A 20635-nucleotide genomic window follows, 5' to 3' on the forward strand; every position below is an offset into this window, starting at 1 on the left:
TTTCATTCAAGTTTATAAAAATAACTGAATTTCTGTGAAGAATTTTATTATTTATATAAGTAATTGAATTCTTGCAACGAATTTTATTCAAGTTTATAAAAATAATTGAATTTCGGTGAAGAATTTTATTATTTATAAAAATAATTGAATTCTTGAAAAGAACATTGTTAAATTTTTTTTTTAATAATTGAATTCTTGCGACGAATTTTATAACTTATGAAAATAATTGAATTATTTCGAAGAAATTTATTAAAAATTTTGTAAATAATTGAATTTCTGTGAAATTTTGCCAAGAATTTTATGAAAGTTTTAAGAATAATTGAATTTCAAAGAAGAATTTTATTATTTATAAAGAAACCTGAATTTTGACAAGAATTTTTTTTAATTTTTAAAAATAATTGAATTTCTGCGAAAAATTTTATTACTTTCGAAAATAATTGAAGTCTTTCAAGGAATTTGATTCAAGTTTATAAATATAACTGAATTTTGGTGAAGAATTTTATTATTTATATAAATAATTGAAATCTGCAACGAATTTTATTTAAGTTTATAAAAATAATTGAATTTCGGTGAAGAATTTTATTAATTATAAAAATAATTGAAATCTTGAAAAGAATTTTGTTAAATTTTTTTTTAATAATTGAATTCTTGCGACGAATTTTATTACTTATAAAAATAATTGAATTATTTCGAAGAAATTTATTAAAAATTTTGTAAATAATTGAATTCCTGTAAAATTTTGCCAAGAATTTTATTAAAATTTTAAAAATAATTGAATTTTAAAGAAGAATTCTATTACTTATAAAGATAATTGAAATTTTGACGGGAATTTTTAAAAAATTTTTGAACATAATTTAAATTCTACGAAGAATTTTTATAACTTCTGAAAATAATTGAATTTGTGGAATCATTTGTAACTTTTCCAAAATTCAATTTTTCTTAGTATTTTTAACAAAAAATTCTTCTATAAATCTAGTATTTATAAAAATTATAAAAATTATTCATTAAATAATTTATAAGTCATAATTTTATGATGCAATTCTTTTTCTGCAATTATTTGTAATTTCTCTAAAATTCTTTAGATTATATCGAACAATTTATGAACTTTTCATCCTCTTTCAATCAAACTACGGACTTTACGGACCATTTTTAAAAAAAACTGACTTTTACGGACTTGACCAAAATTTTCAATTAAATTTCTTTAAAAGTTAATTTTCAAAAACTGTAATAAAATACTTGAAAAAAATTATTCATTTTCCATTAAATTTTATAAAATTGCAATTATTCAAAATCTTTTTAATTTTATATTTCAAAAATTTAATTAGAAAAATTGTTCAAAAATAACTTTTCAAAGATTTGTCTATACAGTACCGTCCGAAATTGTCAGTCCACCCATTTTTAAAAGAATGAATACAATTTTTTAACATAAAATTTATGAAAACTCAAATTTTTTTTGGGTTATATTTTGAAAGACGATAAAATTTTGAAAAGAATAAGACCTCACAGAAGTCTTTTGGACAAAATTTGTAGAAGATATTCTTAAAAATCGTCATTTTCAATGTTTTACAAAAATTTCAATAACTTCTAAAATAATGAACGCTTTTTAATAATCTTAGGCTTATTTTAAAGACCATTTTCCACAGAATAAGAATTACTTATAGGCATTAACCTGTCATTTTTAACTTGGAATAAGCATGACGTCAAAGTTGGACAAAAAAATTCAAAAAATTTGAAATAATATTATTAAAATAAAAATAATTTTTGAAATCCAAACATATTTTTTTATTAAATTTTCTTGAAAAATCTACACCATATCATGTTTTATATATGTTCTAGAATAGTTTTTAGTACAAAAAATTTATTTCAAATTTTTCCAATTTTTTTGTTCAACTTTGACGTCATGCTTATTCCAAATAAAAAATTACAGGTTAATGCCTATAAGTAATTCTTATTTCGTAGAACATGACCTTTAAAATAAGCCTAAGATTATTAAAAAGCGTTCATTATTTTAGAAGTTATTGAAATTTTTGTAAAACATTGAAAATTACGATTTTTAAGAATATCTTTTACAAATTTTGGCCAAATGACTTCTGTAAGGTCTTATTCTTTCCAGAATTTTATCTTCTTTCAAAATATAAACCAAAAAAAATTTTAGTTTTCATGAATTTTATGTTAAAAAATTTTTTTCATTCTTTTAAAAATGGGTGGACTGACAATTTCGGACGGTACTGTATTTATACTTTTCACACTGTAAAAATCGAAATAATTTGCATTTTACACTATAAAATGTGGTATTTTGTTGAAAAATTTGGAAGAAAAGTCGAAAAAGTCGAAAAGAAATAGAAAAAAGACTTTACAAACTAAAGATTTTTATCTTACCCAGTAACAACTTGACGGAGAAATTTCGCCGATCGTTCGACAACTTCGAGCCAAACTTGTGAGACATTATTCTCATCAAATAATGTCGCTTCCGGTAGTGATTGAAGTGCTTCCAATGATTCTGTTAATAATTCGCTGCAAATGTCAATATCCTCGCCGGAGCGCCAAGCGCGTCGTAAATAGGCGAAGGAAAAATTTAAAGCTGCCCGTGAACCAACTCGAGCTAATCCAAGAGATGCCTTTTCCCTTGGTTGAACACTAAAACAAAATTTAATATTTTTTAATAATAATAATAATAAAACTTCCATAAAACTTTTTTTTCTTGAAGCAGAAAAACAAGAAAAAGAAAACGAAGAAAAATTGTGGAATAACCTACAATTTTTGTTGCTTGACAATAGTTCTAGGTGATGATATTGTTTCTCTAACTTCCTGGGGTTTATGACGTGATAGAGCCGTAAAATAACGACGTGCAATAACTAAACGTTGGCGTAATCTTGTTGCCGAGAGAGTGCTATTTGCTGCTTCGTGTATCAAACCTCGTTGTTCTTTTATTGATGAATCAATGCAATTTGATAAATCACTTGCCGCTGGAAAAAATTTAAATAATTAACAATTTCAGATTTAAAAAATTTTAATAATTTACTTATTAATTAATTATTTATTATTATTATTATTAATATATCCTAAAATAATTTTAAAAATATTTAGATTATTCTATTTAATATAGAATAGTTAAATAATTAAAAACGATAATAAAAGATAATTATTTACATGGTTGCGTGCCCCATAACCAGGAATCAATCATATGTTCCGTAGGAATACAATTTTCAATTAGCGACGTAACTCTTGATGCTTCTTCTTCATCCAACTTTTGACAGTGAATACAATTACAACCACTTTGTGGACCGCAAATTCCATCGCAGCATGGACAGGAAAGAACACGTTGATTGCAATAATAATGTCCACTGTCGCCTAAAGATAAAAAAAAAAAGAATTGATAAACATTTTCGTCTCCCATTTTCTCATAGTTTTAATAATTTTATTTTTAATTTCAATACTTAATAAACTCTCTATCTAATTATTTTTGTTTTTAACCTTTCTTAGCAAGTACGCCTGCAGTGTTTATTAGACCATCACTAAAATGACCAACGATCTCTCCAACTCGAACCATTTCGTTCCATAATTCTGCCAATCCATCTCTTCGAAAGAATCTTTGTAAATCTGTTTTCAACCACTTGGCATCGAGTCGATCTTCTGGTCTCACAGTTATATTCAACTGTTCGCTCATTTTTTTCTCGATAATTGCTTTCTTGAAATTATAATCTGAAAAGAAAATTATTATATTAACACAAAGAGGATTTAAATTATTTTAATTAATTATTATTATACACTAGACAAACAATCCTGGGAATGTTGTATTGCATTGCTTATTCTAAAAAATTTGAAGACATTTTAATTTAAATAATTTTTAAAGAAATAATAATTATTCCACACGAAAAAAAAGTTTCACTTCAAACAGCGATAAGTTTCTCTAGAATAGGGAAAGTATTAATTGAAGCACTGAAAAATTTCGCTAATACAGTGAAATTTCTAGTTTTTCCAGGTGAATATTTTTTTTCCGTACATAACGAAAAAAAGAATTAAATTGACATCAGATTTTCAAAATTCAAAATAACGAATTCAACATAGAAATTAATTATTTTGAAATGATATAAAGATAAACAACTTCTAAATTTTGTTTGAAATTCTAAATTTTATTAAAAATATTTTATTTTATTTTTCCGATTTCCAGAGAAAATTTTTAATTTTTCCCTGACCCTAAAAAATATTCTGATTCACTCTAAAAATTATTAGATACTCAAAAAAATGTATTATTACATTTATTTACAAATTTCTTTAATTGTAAAATTATTCAAAAACATCAATAACTTCTATTTTAAATGAATATTTAATCATTATTATTATTTTTCTGTAGGAATTAAAATTCTTCAAAACATTCACATTCAAACCTTTTTGAAATTCAACAACTTAAAAGAATATTATTAGAAAACATGAAGACATGTTTTTTAATAATTTAAATTACCATAAAATTTTTCAAAAAAAGTTAATTATTTACAAAAATTCTAATAAAATACTTTACAAGAATTTAATTATTTTTACAAGTGTAGTAAAATTTCTCCAAAAAAATTCAATTATTTAAAAAAATTTTAATAAAATTCGTTGCAATAATTCAATTATTTTCATAAATAATAAATCGATTAGTCAGTGATTCATTTTTTAATCAATTTGTATTAGAAAATTCTAGAAGAATTCAATTATTTAAATTGAGAAATAAATTATTTATTGAGTAATTAAATGTTTGTTAAAATTGAATATTCATAAAGAATTTTATCAACAAATTTATAAATAATTGAATTCTTTTGACAAATTTTAATAAATTTTTTAAGAATAATTACATTTTTCGAAGAATTCGATTAAAATATTGTATCAAAAATAATTAAAATACTGCAACGAGTTTTATTATTTATGAAAATAATTAAAATTTACCCAAGAAGTTTATTAAAATTTTTCTAAAATTATTTCAATTTCGGAAAAGAATTTTATTATTTATAAAGATAATAAAATTTTGACAAGAATTTTATTACTTTTGAAAATAATTTAATTCTTACAACGAATTTTATTTTAGTTTATAAAAATAACTGAATTTCTGTGAAGAATTTTATTAATTATATAAATAATTGAATTTCGGTAAAGAATTTTATTAATTATAAAAATAATTGAATTCTTGAAAAGAACTTTGTTAAATTTTTTTAAATAATTGAATTCTTGCGACGAATTTTATAAAAATCTTTTAAAATAATTGATATTTTTCGAAAAATTTTATGAAATTTTATATTTTAAATAATTGAATTCCTGTGAACATTTTTTTACTTATGAAAATAATTGAATTTCGATGAAGAATTTTATTATTTATAAAGATAATAAAATTTTGACAAGAATTTTTTTTTAATTTTTGAACATAATTGAATTTCTGCGAAGAATTTTATTACTTTTGAAAATAATTCAATTCTCATGATGAATACTATTATTTATGCAAATATTTGAATTTTATAAAAATTCCTGTAAATAATTGAATTTTATCGAAGAATTTTGTTATTCATTTATAAAGATAATTGAAATATTGACAATTTCTTTTATAGTTTTAGTCAAAATAATTGAATTTCTGCAAATAATCTTATTAATTTTGAAAATAATTGAATTTTGTCGAAGAATTTTGTTATTCATTTATAAATATAATTAAAATATTGACAATTTTTTTATAGTTTTTGTCAAAATAATTGAATTCTTGTGATGAATATTCTTATTTATAAAAATAATTGAATTTTACAATGAATTTTATTAAAATTCCTGAATGTAATTGAATTTTTATAACTTTTGAAAATAATTGAATTTTTGGAATCATTTGTAACTTTTCCAAAATTCAATTTTTTTTAGTATTTTTAATTAAAATTGTTCTATCAATCTAGTATTTATGAAAATTGTAAAAATTATTCATTAAATAATTAAAAAGAAATTATTCTCAGAAATAGAAAAAATTGAAGGTTTTGTATTAAAATTCGTGGTATTTAATTTCATAGTTTACGAGGCAAACAAAAAAAATATCAAAATTCAGAGTTTTCTCATGAGTTTTAAAAATTCAATTTTTTCCAGTTTTTTTTACTAAAAATCCCTGACTTTTCCCTGATTTTCCTTACCAATTATATTTTTAACAATTACATTGTTTACAATTTTGCAAGTTAAAAAACTAAATATTCTGTAATTAGGAAATTTACAAAAAATAAAATACAATATTAAAAATAAATTATATCAAATAACTTTTCTAAATAATACATTGAAATAATGTTAACATTAAATTATAGAAAAGTATTTATACCCTTAGAGTAAATGATAATTGTAAAGTTAAAAATTCAATTAAATACAATAATATAGAATATAACCGTTAAAAAGTTTGACATTTAAAAAAATAATAAAAAATGACATAATAACCCACAAAAATTAATTTTCAAAACAAACACATAGTAAAGCAAATAATATAAAAAACAATAAAAAGTAAACAAAGTCAACTTCTGGACCAAAAGGCTAAAGTTGCACTATTATTATTATATGACAAATAATGTGAAAACTAATGTTACAAATAATATGACAAATAATGTGACAATGTAACAAATAATGTAAAAAATAATATAACAAATAGTAAAGCAAATAATATAAAAAGTAAATCAAATCAACTTTCGAACCAAAAGACTAAAGTTCCAATAAATATAAATAACAAACAATATAACAAAAAAGATAAAATATAACAATTAATAGAATACAGTAAATAATACAATGTATTTGGAATACATAACAAACCTCATCATATAAACAACAATTTAATTGGAATACTTGAAGGAATTAACTATAGTTAAAATTTCGATTTATTTGTTGAATTTTACAATTCACGAGATTAAAGACAACATTATGAATTGTTTTAACAGCAGTTTTCGTGCTGGATATAAAATTGCTAAGAAAATTCGATAACAGAAACAAATTGCAAATATTTATATAGGTGGGTGTCATTTGAGAACCACTGATGACAAGAAGAAGACTAAAGGCACGTTCACACTCCCCGAATTACAGTCGAATATCCCAAATGTGACGCCCCCACCCATTTCTACCCTTTCTACAATAAAAATAACCCTTCGTTATGATCGAAGCGCCTATATTTGTGGTCATTTTTAGAAGCAAACTTTTATTCAAATGTCTAATATTTATTCACCTGTTCACCACCGAAGTTTTTAAAGATCGTATTTTGCTTTCGGGGCTTTCGGACATATGACAAGTGATGTGGAATATTATTTTTTTTATTACAACAAACCGAAAGTTTAATAACTAATTGAAATTTAATTATGGGAATAAGTTAAAAATTTTACTTATTTGTATCAAATAGATAATTTTTTTTTACTTATGATTTTTTGATAAATTTTGACATGTATGGAGACTTTTTTTTAAAAAAAGATTAAGTTTATTAACATGTTTTTGATTTATTTAAAAGGATAATAGTATTTAAAAAATTTAGTTTTTTCTGAAATTAATATTAATAATTATACTAATTTTAATGGGTGCGGGTCAAAGTGCCCTGAAAGGGCTTGAAATTGAAGAGAAAGCTGTCGAAATAACTGATTTTTGGACACATCATTCGGCTAATATTGAAGGTACCAATCCTGTTGGTTTATCAGTATTTATCAGTGAACCCTCATTACATTCTACTGCAAGTTTCGGAAAACCAACACCATTGGAGAAAAATGCCAAGGTTTGTTTTTAATTTTCCTGGTTGTTTTTTAAAAAGAACCACTTCATTATTAACATCACATACTATACCATTAAAAAAACCAAAAAAAAAACCTTTAGATTACCCAAAATAAGATTGCCGAAGGTCAGGGAAATCAGGAAAAAGTCAGGTTATTTTTATTAAAAGTACTGAAATCGTTCAATTTGTTCTTTTTTTAACAATAATTTCTTTTGAATAACTTAATTCTATTGAAGAACTGCCACAAAGTTGTTACTAAAAAATCATTTAATAAAGTATTTTTTTGAAAAATTTTAATTTCAATTCTGTTGAAATTAGTTTCAATTTAAAAAATTTTAACGCAATTCTTTAAAAGAATTCAAATACCTATTTTAATTAATAATAAAATTCTTGGCAAATTCAATTATTTTCAAAAGGTTAAAAAAAATCTCGTCAATATTTCAATTATCTTTATAAATAGCAAAATTCTTTGCCAAAATTCAATTATATTCAGGAATTTTAATAAAATTCATTGTAAAATTCAATTATTTTCATAAATAAGAATATTCATCAGAAGAATTCAATTATTTTAAAAATTAATAAAATTCTTCGCAAAAATTCAATTATTTTTAAAAAATTGTCAACATTTCAATTATCTTTATAAATAAATAACAAAATTCAATTATTTTCATAAATAATAGTATTCATCATAAGAATTGAATTATTTTCAAAAATTTTAATAAAACTCGTGGAAAAATTTCAATTATTTTCAAAAATTTTTCTTAATTCAATAATTTTTATTACTCTACCATTTAAATAAAATTTCCTAAAAGAATTCAATTATTAAACAAAAATTTTGATAATATTCTAAACGAACATTCAATTATTTTCCAAAAAAAAAAATAAAGACTTCACAGTAATTCAATTATTTTCATAAATAATAAAATCATTCAGAGGAAGTCAATTATTTTCAAAAGTTATAAAATTCAATTATTTTCAAAAATTTTAATAAAATTCCCTGCAAAATTTCAATTATTTTTAAAAATATTTCTGAATTCAATAATTTGTACAACTATTATTTTAATAAAATTTCCCAAAAGAATTCAATTATTTAAAATCAATTTTGATTTTCTATAATAATGAAAATTTCACAGGAATTCAATGATTAAAAATAGAATTTTCATCATTCAATTGATTGAAACTTTTTTTGAATTATTTTAATAAATAATAAAATTCTTTTGACAAAAATTGAAATATTTTCTAATAGGTACAATTTTTTAATTAATTTCAATTATTTGTAAAAAGTTCAATAATATTTATTGAAAGTATTCAATAATTCTAAACAATTTTAATAAAATATTGTTTAGAATTGAATTATTTTCATAAATAATAAAATTCTTCGAAGAAAGTGAATTATTTCCCTAAATAATAAAATTTTCTTAAGAAATTGAATTATTTTTAATAAATCTCTTGTTGTAATTGAATTATATTTAAAAATTTTATTAAAAATTTAAAAAAAACCTATTATTAGTAAAAATTAAATTCATTTGAAAGAATTCAATTACAAAAATTTTACTTAAATTCGTCGTCAGAATTGAATTTATTATTTTCAATTGCAATTTTAATATAATTTCCTGCTAGAATTAAATTAATTTTTAAAAATTTTCATATTGCTTGAATTTTGAAATTTTAAATTGCTTGAAATTGAATTCCTGTGAAATTTTTATTATTTTAGAAAATAATTGAATATTCGTGTAGAACTTTGTCAAAATTTTTTTTTAAATAATTGAATTCTTTTGATAAATTTTATTAAAATTATAAATATTCAAATTATTGAATTAAAAAAAATTTTTGAAAATAATTGAAATTTTGCAATGAATTTTTGAGAAGTTACAAATAATTGCAATTTTTAGAAATAATTGAATTTTATAAAGGTTTCAAATTAAAATCTTTGAAAATTTGAATTTTTTATACTTTTAATTAAGAATTCTATGGAACTAATTTTTTTTTTAAAAAAAGCTTAATCGATATTTTTTAAAATTATTTCAAGTTTTTATTTTCTAATTTATATTTAATTGAAGAATTTCCGAATAATTGAAATTTCACGTAAAATTGAATTTTAAACAAATGGATATTTAAAAATTCTCAATGAAAAACTTTTTCAAAAATTACTAAAAATAATTGATTTAAAGAATATTTTCTAACAATTTTCTAAAAATTTTAGAAAATAATAATTGAATTGAAATGACGAAAATAATTTTGAAGGAGTTACAGTTTTCGAATTATGTTTCCGAATAATTTTACATTTAAAGAAATTCAAAAATGTATTAGAACATTTTTCTTAAATATCTAATCATTTTAAGAGTGAATCAGAATATTTTTTAGAGTCAAGAAAAAAGTCAAAATTTTATCTGGAAATCAGGGAAAAACAAAATTATGAGTTAATAGTTTTTACATTCGGTTTCCGTTTTTATTTCAACATTTTTTTATTTTTTACTTATTAGATTAATTTAATTAATCTAAATTCAATTAAATTTATTTTTATTTTTTAATATCATTTAAAGGCCATGAAAAAATATAATAAAAACAAAATTATCTTTCGTGTCAACCCCCTGAAAAACTACATTAAATCCGAATGTTTATCGTTTTCTATTAAATTTTTTTTTGTTTTCTAAACTTTCAGAATTTAATGATTCATCGACATCCGAATATTTTAAAGTACGTTTCATCATGGTCAAAGGGGAGTAAATTTTTCCTTGCAACTGAAAAAGTAAAACCACTCGTTCAAGTAATTGGAACAGAGACGACACTACAAATTTGCATCGGTTTACATAATATTCTTCGTGCCTTGTTATTTTTACACGAAAAAGCTCTATCGTCGCACAACAATATTTGCAGTAGTTCAATATACGTGGCGGAAGATGGTTCTTGGAAATTAGGAGGTCTTGAATATCTCTGTCAATTTTCCGAATTAACTACCAATTATTTTAGGAAAATTAAAACTTATCGTTATGAGAAGGCAATTTCTCCCATTGAAGATGAATTATTGAATAATATTTCCTCTGATCCGATAGTCATTGATCGCTATGCTTTTGGCGTTTTGGCTGAGGATGTCTTACGATTAAAAAATGATGGTGAGTGAAAAAAGAAACTTTATTTACAGTGATTATTAATTAGTAAGTGTATTTAAAAGTATTTAATGTACTTAAAGGCATTTAAATATACTTAAAGATATTTAAGGTACTTCAAGGTATTTAAAAAGTGTAACCTTTTTTGTATAGATGATGTACCAGGTTTGAAGGAATTCATAGAATATTGTAAACAAGAGTTAAAAACATCCGATACATCTTTGGTCGCTTCATTGTCCTCTTTACTCAATCATTCTTTTTTCTCTCACGATTTCATGAAAATTCACGCATTTCTGACAGAGTTACCATTAAAAACAGAGACTGAGAAGAAAGAATTCTTTTTGTAAGAAAGTTTTAATTTGATAAAAAAATAAACCCCCCCCCCACCCCTAAAAGAAACGAAATATTAATCTATTCCTCTTTTTGCAGAAATATAGTCGAAAAATTGGAAAGTTTTCCGGAGAAAATTGTCGCGGAACAATTAGGAAAATTATTATTGTCTAGATTAGTTCTATTAGATCCAACAGCGCAAGAAAAACTTTTGCCGTTTATTTTGAAACCAAAAAGTCAAGGTAATGTACATTTATTGCGTTAAAAGAAAAATTAAAAAATCTTTAATTAATCCTGTTTTTATTTAATTTATTTTTATTTCATATAATTCTGGCAATCTGTTTTTGTTTTCTTTTTTGTTTCTTAATTCGATTTGATAATTTCTTTTTCTCAATATATTGAATTTTAAAATTAATAAAACTCTAATTTAATGTTTTCAAGATTATATAATTAAACAATTGATTAAACAAAATTTTTTTATATAAAAAATCATAATTTTCAAAATAAACAATTACATATAGAATTTTATAAAAAATTTCCAAATTGAATTTTTCGAAAGAATTTTATTTAAAATTTTTCAAAATAATCCAATAATTCTTCAGATTTAATTTTACATTTTTTTAAAATAGTTGATTTCCCAGAAACAATTTTATTATTAATGAAAATTAATTGAATTCTTTCGAAGATTTTTACTAAAATTTTTTGACAATAATTGAATTCTTGCAAAGAATTTTATTTTTTACGAAAATAATTGACTAGAATTTTATCAAAATTTTTAAAAATAATTGAAATTCTCAATTTCTTTTATTATTTATAAAAATAATTGAATTTCAACGAATGAATTTTATTATTTATGGAAAATAATTGATTTCTTGTCAAGAAGTTTATTAAAATTTTGGAAAATAATTAAATTTTTAAGTAGAATTGAATTATTTAAAAAGATAATTTAATTCGTGACAAGACTTTTATAAAAAGTTTTTAAAATAATTGAAATTCCGCAATGTCTTTTATTATTTATGAATTTAATTATTTAAAAAGATAATTAAATTTGTGCCAAAAATTTTATCAAAATTTAATAATTGAATTTCTGCAAAGAATTTTTGTAATTTTTCCAAAATAATTCAATTCTTCCGAGGAATTCAATTTAAATTGAAAATAAATCAATTGTTTTTAAAGAATTTTATTGACATTTTTTTAAAATAATTAATTTTCTAGAAAGAATTTTATAATTTATGAAAATAATTGACAATTATTGAGAAGAATTCTATTATTTACGAATGTAAATAAATTTTAATGCAGAATGTTATATAATTTATGAAAATAATTGAATTTCAGCGAATGAATTTTATTATTTATGAAAACAATTAAATTTTTGTAAAGAATTTATTAAAAAAATAATTGAATTCTTGCGAAGAATTTTATAAAAATTTATATTAAATAATTGAAATTCTGCGATAAGTTTTATTATTTATGAAAATAATTAAATTTTAGCGAAGAATTTTTGTAAATTTTTCAAAATATTTTCAAATATTTCCATAAAATTCAATTATTTCCTTAAATTTTAATAAATTCTTTGAAACAATATTCAACTATTTTTATAGATACTAAAATTCTTTGTAGGAATGAAATTATTTTTAAACCAATTTTAATAAAATTACAAATAATAAATGAAATTACGAAAGAATTTAATTATTTTCAAAAAAATTCCATAAAATTCAATTTCAACAAGAATTTAAAATTCTCCAAAAATAATTTAATTATTTTCAAAAACTTTTTTAAATAATTCTATATGAAAATTAAATTACTTTCAATGCAATTTTTAAATATATTCGTCAAAAAAATTGAAAGAATTTAATTATTTTTGAAACAACTTCAATTAAATTCCTCAAAAGAATTTAATTACATATTTTCAATAAAATTAATTTATTTCTTTAAAATTTTAATAAATTCTTTGGAATAATTCAATTATTTTTATAAATAGTAAAATTCTTCGCAAGAATTACATTATTTTTATAAATAATAAAATTCTTCTCAGGAATTCAATTATTTTCAATACAATTTTAATAAAATTCTTCTTCATAAAATTCAATTGCTTTCAAAATTTTTAATTAAAATTATATTAAAGAAACTCCATTATTTAAAAAAAAATTCAAAGAAATTCTTCAAAAGAATTTAATTAGGATTTTTAAAAATTTTAATAAAATCCTTGGCTAGAATTCTTCGAAGGCTAGAATTCTTCGAAGGAATTCAATTATTGTCTTGAAATTTTTTTATAAGATTTTTTTACAAGAAACTTATCAAGAAACAAAGAATTTAAATTTTTGAATATTTTCTTTTCAGATGATCTCAAAGATCAAGGACTATTTACAGTACAAACATTCAAAGAGCATTTAATTCCAAAGTTACTACAGATGTTTTGCGTTCGAGACGCGTCAATTCGACTGCTACTTATTTCGCATTTAAATTTATTTGTCCACGTTTTTGAGAAAGACGAATTAAAGTCTCGAGTATTACCAGAACTTCTCGTTGGAATTAAAGATACGGATGATTATCTTGTTAGTACAACATTACACGCACTCGCTGAACTTGTTCCTATTTTGGGTGCAGCAACAGTAATCGGTGGCCAAAGAGGAAAACTTTTCGCCGACGGTCGTCCAATGAAAATACAAAGACTTAGAAAATCCATAAATACCAATAGTAGTAATAATAATAGTAATAATCACAATCTAAATAGAATTACAGATTCCTCAATGCTTTCTTTACCGGAAAGACCATCGCCAGACGGTGGTGAAGATAAGGAGGAGACAAATTTTTCCTACGCCGAGGAAGAAAATTGGTCCGATTGGGAAACACAGGAAATTGAAGGCAAAGATAATCAACTAATTAATAGAACAATTGAAACAATTGAAAACTCTGATTTACAGAATTCCAATTTAGAAACTAAAATCGATGAAATAAAGTCAAAGAATAAAAAAAAACCAATTGTCGCCGATATATCTGAACTTGACATAAAACATTCAAAGTCAATATGTCAGGAGAGTGACGATTTTGATTTTTTTACCGATATGGAGCCAGTTATACAGAAACCACAAATTATACAAGTGGAAAAAGTATTTCAAACGAAAACTATATTCGATGTTAAATCGCCGACAAATAATTCAGCTGATAATTCACCTGATGAAGATAATGGTTGGGGCGATGATTTAAACGATTGGGATATTGACACCGTTGAAGTAAAAGAGTGATAACTTGTAAATATTAAAAAAAAAATAGTTATCCTGTTATGCACCTATCGTGTATTTTTATATCTATCAAATTACGCAAATGTAAATAAAAAATATTTTTTAGTTTCTTTAACAATCTTTTGATTTTGATTCAATTTTCGATTGCTGATAATTCAACAGATATTGTAAATATAATATTGCGAATAAAAAAAGTCAAAATATATACCAAAATTTATAATTAAAACAGAATTTGATAGTATAAAAATGTACCTTTTGTTATGAATTCACTTATATTGTAAATAGATTGTAAAATATTTTTTAACCTTAAATTTGTATATATAAAGTGTACGAAATTTTTATTATCTTTTCTAATGTATAGGTAATATTGAAACTGTTTTAAAAAGCTGTTGGACAAATTTTAGATTTAATTATTTAATAAAATGTTACAATCTTTTTTGGAAATTATTATTATTTTACAAAATTTAATTCAATTTTTTTTAAATTGTCAGGAAAAGCAGGAAAGTAGAGAATTTAGGTAAATTAAAACCTTTGAATAAAGAATGTCAATTTTTAAAAAATTTGGAACAAAAAATTATTTACCAGTTTTCAATCCTCAAAATTCCATTTGTGTATCTGTAACAAAAGATCATTTCTCTTAGTTATGGAAAATTGCGAATAAAAAATATGACGCTCCGAAAAAAATTTATTTTCTCGAATTACCGAAAATAAACAAAATGAAAAAGTAAAAAAAAATTTATAAAGTAAAAACAGAAAAGAAAAACTTTCTTCGGAACTTGAATTGAATGAATATTAAATAATTAACATACCATTTTGTGTAGTCTTCTCCTCTCTGTTAGAATCCTCAAGATTTCTGAGAAACTCGAGAAAAATATGCAACGACTTATTCATAGCAGTTTTTTTATAGTCCTTTATTTTTCTCACGTCAACCGATTCATCCTTTTGTCGTGCCAATTCCTTTGCATCGTAAGCATCAACTTCATTGATAAGTGTCTGAATAGTGGGAACACTGTGCGGATCGAAATTATCAACTGTCTTCGGATTAAATGGCACGCAAACTTTTGTTGTCTTTGGATGAACGCAATAGGGAGATTTCAGTAAATGATTTAAAGTCTTTGACACGTGAATATCTAATCTTGGATATGAATACTGAATCATTATTTCTTCTATTAAATTTCTCGTTCGCCATTTCTTTGAACCCTGAAATATTAAACAATTTATTTTATTTTTCTAAACTAAAAATACAGGGTTGCAGGAAAAATTTAATTCTATTTTTTTCTGATTTCCAGATGAAATTTTGACTTTTCCCCTGATTCGAAAGAATATTCTGATTCACTCTAAAAATTATTAGATACTCAAAAAAATGTTTTAATAAAACATTTTTTTTTAGTTTTAAAACTAAAAAAAACTGTTTTTTAAAACAGTTTTTATTTGCGAATTTCTTTAAAAGTAAAATTATTCGAAAACATCAACAACTTATCCTTTTTAAATAAATATTTAATCATTATTATTTTTCCATAGGAATTAAAATTCTCCAAAAGATTCAAATTCAAACTTTTTTTTAAATTCAATAACATTAAGAATAAAAATATTGTTACTGCAACTTCTTCAAAATTATTTTCATCATTTCAAGTCAATAATTATTTTCTAGAATTTTTAACAAAAATTTAAATTTTTAAAAATTTAAATCAGATATTTTTAATAAGTTTTGAAAAAGTTCTTTGCGAATTTTCAAATCCATTTGTTTATAATTCAATTTTACCAAACTTCCAATTATTCGGAAATTCTTCAATTCAATATATATTAGTAAATAAAAACTTGAAATAATATCAACAAAAAATTCAATTAAATTTTCCAAAAAAATTAATTATGCAAAATTGTTAGTTAAAAGTATTAAAAATTCAATTTTTCAAAGATTTTAATTTGAAACCTTTTCAAAATTCAATTATTTCTAAAAATTTACTCTCTAATGCATTTAAAATTCAATTATAATCTAAAATTTTAACTGAAATTAATTTTTAAATCAATTTTTATTAGAAAATTCTACGAGAATTCAATTATTTAAATATAAAAATAAATAAATTATTGAAATATTAAATTCCTAAAAAGAATTTTATTATTTATGAAAATAATTGAATTATTACGAATAATTTTATTATTTTGAAAATAATTTAATTGTTTAAAAGAAATTTATTGAAACTTTTGAAAGTAATTTAATTATTTTGAAAAAATTTTATTAAAATTTCATTAAAAAGAATTAAAGTTTGTGCGAAGAATTTTATTATTTATAAAAAATAAATTAATTCTTGCGAAGAATTTTATTCAAAATTATGACAATTTTGAATTCTTCTGAGAAATTTAATTGAAGTTGTATCGAAAATAATTGAATTCTTTGAAAGAATTTCATTGAAATTTATTATATTAAAAATAATTGAATTTCTGAGAAAAATGTTATTACTTATAAAAAAATTGAATTCTAGCAATGAATTTTGTTTTTTATAGAAATAATTGAATTTTTAGGAAGAATTTTGTTAAAAATTGTTTAGGTAATTAAATTTCTGCGAAGAATTCTATTATTTATGAAAAACATTGAAAATCTTGCGAAGAATTTCACTATTTATGTAAATATGTAATTGAATTCTTTCGAAGAATTTTATTAAAATTTCTTATATAATAGAATTTTTTCGACGAAAAAATTTTATTATTAATAAAATTTTTAAGAATAATTATAATTTTTCGAGAAATTCAATTAAAACCGTATAAAAAATAATTGAAATTCTGCGATGAGTTTTATTATTTATGAAAATAATTGAATTATTGCGAAGAAATTTCATTAAAAATTTTTTTTAAATAGGTAATTAAATTATTTTGTAAAATTTTATTAAAATAGTAGATATTGAAAATCATTGAATAAGGAAAATTTTGAAAATAATTGAAATTTTGCCTAGAATTTTATTAAAATCTTTAAAAATAATTGATTTTCAAAGAAGAATTATGTTATTTATAAAGATAAGTAAAGAATTAAATTAAATTCATTAAAAATTGAAATTTTCTAAAATTTCAAGTTGAAACCTTTTGAAGTTCACAAATAATTCATTTTTTCATCTATTTATGAAAATTGTAAACACAACTCTTTTAAAATTCAATTAATTTTGAAATATTTAAGTAAAATTATTCATTAAATCATTTATAAGTAATAATTTTATGGTAATTCTTCAAAAAATAAGTTACATATTTTAAAGAAAAATTATTGTCAGAAATAGAAAAAATTGAAGGTTTTGTATTATAAATTTATAATTCGTGGTAATTTCATACTGTTTATGAGACAAACAAAAAAGACATTAAAAAATCATTATTTTCCTGTTATCTCCTAGGGTAAGAAAAAAGAAGAATTGTATTTTGAAAAACATACCGATTGTGATTGTAATTGTTTGATGTAATATTCTTGAAATGCTTCCCATCTTTTTTCACTGGTCGAATATTTGTTTAATAAATTTCTCACGTCTACTCTCACTTCATCTTCGGTGTGAATAATCTCCAAAAATTTATTTATATTTTCCTCCGTACCGAGCATATTTTGCTCGATAACGCACATTGGAACAAATACAGATTTTATTATACCTAGAGCTCGTCTACGGAGGGAAGAAAAGCGATTATTTTATTTCGAGTTAAAATTTTTTTCACTAAATATTCGAATAAATTTTTAATCAAATATTCGAATAAATTTTCAATCAAATTTTCGTTAAATTTTAATCAAATTTTAATTAAATTTTAATAAAATTTTTATTATATTTTAATTAAATTTTCATTAAATTTTAATTAAACTTTAATAAAATTTTCATTAAATTTTAACTAATTTTCCATTATATTGTCAATAAATTTTCATTACTCTACTGAATGATGAGTTTTGTATCGCAACATGACTTTTTTCTTCGAGTACGCTCCTCCTCGGATTAGTTGTAAATATTCGGCAACTGAGCTTCGTGCCGCTGGATTGAGACTCCTCGCTCTCTTATCACAGACCCAACAATGGATACCTCTTCTTCCAGAAAACACCCAGAGGATATGATTAAATCCAAAGTCCTCTAAACAAGAAAAGTACAGTTACACTTTTAATCACAAAATTAAAATCCTATTTATTTAAAATTTAATTTAATTAATAATTTGTCATTTCTTCCTTGCTTTGTAATTTAATTACAAAGCAAGGGAAAAATGACAAATTATTTTAAAAAAAAAAAATATTTTTTACCTCTTAATGAAGAATCAATAACTTTACAAGCTATTGCCATGTATTTCCAGCATTTACTGCAAATATCAGCTCCCGAGCAACAAGTTCTCACTTCATCATAATCAGTCATATCGATATCAAAAACAAGTTCTTTTTCGATTGGAAAAAATTTCGTGTCATACTTATGTTCTGTTGGACTAGAGAAAATTTTACGATAGAATAATTTTCTCCACCGAAGACTTTATGGAAAAATTAAAAGAAAGCAAAGAATTAATACTCACGGAACATTATAAACGGCTCCAATATCAATTTTGTGGGGATTCAATCTTTTCATTTCAGTCATGAGTTGATTTAAATTTTTGAATGCTTGAAATCTAATGTAAACATCGTCTTCAACGGTGAAGGAAAATTCCCGACGAGAGAACAATTGGCCTGAAATAAATAAAAGTAAATTAACAAAGACTTTTCCTTCTTTACAAAAATAATTGAATTCTTGACAAAAATTTTACAATTTACAAAAATAATTGAATTGTTTCAAAGAATTTTATCAGATTATTGAAAATAATTGAATTTAAATAATATTTTTAAAAATAATTGTATTCTTTCGAGAAATTATATTAAAATTGTATTTAAAATAATTGAATTCCTACGAAATATTTTATTATTTATCAAAAAAAAAAAAATAGAATTCTTGCGTATGATTTTATAATTTTTAAAGATTTAAAATTGTTTCAAAGAATCTAAATTTTTGAAAATAATTGAATCTTTTGAAGGAATTTTATTAAAAATGTTGAAGATAATTATTTTTTCCAAAAAATTTTATAAAAATTGTTGATAATAATAATTGAATTTGTATTAAAATTCTTAAAAATCATCGAATTTAATTAATATCTACTTTTTAAAAATATTGGAATACTTTCGAAAAATTTTATTAAAATTGTATTGGAAATAATTGAATTCCAGAATAAAATTTTTTTATTTATGAAAATAATTGAATTATTTTGAAGAATTTTATCAGAATTGTTGAAAATAATTTAATTCTTGGCAAGAATTTTATTAAATATTTTAAAAATAATTGAATTGTTTTGAATAATTTTTATTGAAAATTTTGAAAGTAATTGAATTTTTTGAAGAATGTCTTAAATTTCTAAGATTAATCGTGTTTAAATTTAATTTAATTTTATTAAAATTATTGACAGAAAATTAATCTTTTTTAAAGAATTTTATTTGTTGTAAATAATTAAAATTTTTTAAAAATTCTATCAAAATTGTTGAAAATAATTAAAATTTTTAAAAAATTCTATCAAAATTGTTGAAAATATTGAATTGAATTCAATTAATATTGATAAAAATAATTTTATTTTTTCTAGAAATTATATTAAAATTGCATTGAAAATAATTTTGAATCCCTTTAAAAAAATTTCACTATTTATAAAAACAATTGAATTCTTGCAAAGAAATATTATTATTTATGAGAGTAATTGAATTGTTTTGAAGAATTTTTGAAAATAATTGAATGTTTTTAAAGAATTTTATTAAAAATTTTGAAAATCATTGAATTGAATGAATCTCGAAAAATGTTATTAAAACGTATAAAAATAATACATTATTTTTCTTAAGAATTTGATAAAAACTGTTGAAAAGAATTGATCAAAATCAATATATTAATAAGCTTGACATTATATTAACTATCCTTTGGTTTATCTTAACGAAATAATATAATAATTACATTACAACAAAGGAAATATATTGTTAAAAGTACATACCGTTACCATAACTCAACCATCGGTAATATTCATTGTAAGGAAAAAGTCTTTGATAATAAACTCGTAAAAGATCCGGTAAATTACTCCCCATATTTTCGCTTAGAATAAATTTTTCTACTTATTATATTGAATTATTTACTGTAAAATAAAAGGAATAAATAAACTTTTGCAATTTGAGGTTAAATGAAAACGACAACAATCCTCACACCTTTGTTGTATGACTTTTTTTTAAT

General features: G+C 21.4%; 3 protein-coding genes across 3 annotated transcripts in view; 1 reads left to right on the forward strand and 2 right to left on the reverse strand.

Annotated features, from left to right (window-relative positions):
• The window catches only part of LOC122508050 (E3 ubiquitin-protein ligase HERC2), a 27937-nt gene extending 20946 nt beyond the window's left edge, over positions 1–6991 (reverse strand). The window contains exons 1-5 of the mRNA XM_043621124.1: positions 6793–6991; positions 3475–3702; positions 3151–3351; positions 2756–2966; positions 2380–2637 (exon numbers count right to left, since the gene is read on the reverse strand). Of these exons, the coding sequence (XP_043477059.1) occupies positions 2380–2637; positions 2756–2966; positions 3151–3351; positions 3475–3667 (863 nt within the window). The 5' untranslated portion in view covers positions 3668–3702; positions 6793–6991. The remainder of the gene's footprint in view (positions 1–2379; positions 2638–2755; positions 2967–3150; positions 3352–3474; positions 3703–6792) is intronic.
• A 423-nt stretch (positions 6992–7414) lies between these two features.
• On the forward strand, positions 7415–14968 carry LOC122508056 (protein-associating with the carboxyl-terminal domain of ezrin). Its single transcript, XM_043621143.1, has 5 exons — positions 7415–7732; positions 10392–10842; positions 10990–11179; positions 11266–11408; positions 13507–14968. Exons 1-5 carry the CDS (start codon positions 7538–7540, stop codon positions 14409–14411), a joined length of 1884 nt encoding a protein of 627 aa, XP_043477078.1. The 5' UTR covers positions 7415–7537; the 3' UTR covers positions 14412–14968.
• On the reverse strand, positions 14807–20624 carry LOC122508057 (DNA primase small subunit). The gene is made up of 7 exons (XM_043621144.1): positions 20403–20624; positions 18918–19068; positions 18658–18833; positions 18298–18493; positions 17821–18040; positions 15218–15608; positions 14807–15023 (listed from the first exon to the last, which is right to left on the reverse strand). Exons 1-7 carry the CDS (start codon positions 20491–20493, stop codon positions 15004–15006), a joined length of 1245 nt encoding a protein of 414 aa, XP_043477079.1. The 5' UTR covers positions 20494–20624; the 3' UTR covers positions 14807–15003.
• Positions 20625–20635: the final 11 nt, after the last annotated feature.

This window comes from Leptopilina heterotoma, unplaced genomic scaffold, assembly GCF_015476425.1.
Source record: "Leptopilina heterotoma isolate Lh14 unplaced genomic scaffold, ASM1547642v1 Lhet_52, whole genome shotgun sequence".
In the NCBI taxonomy this organism is placed as follows: Eukaryota; Metazoa; Arthropoda; class Insecta; order Hymenoptera; family Figitidae; genus Leptopilina; species Leptopilina heterotoma.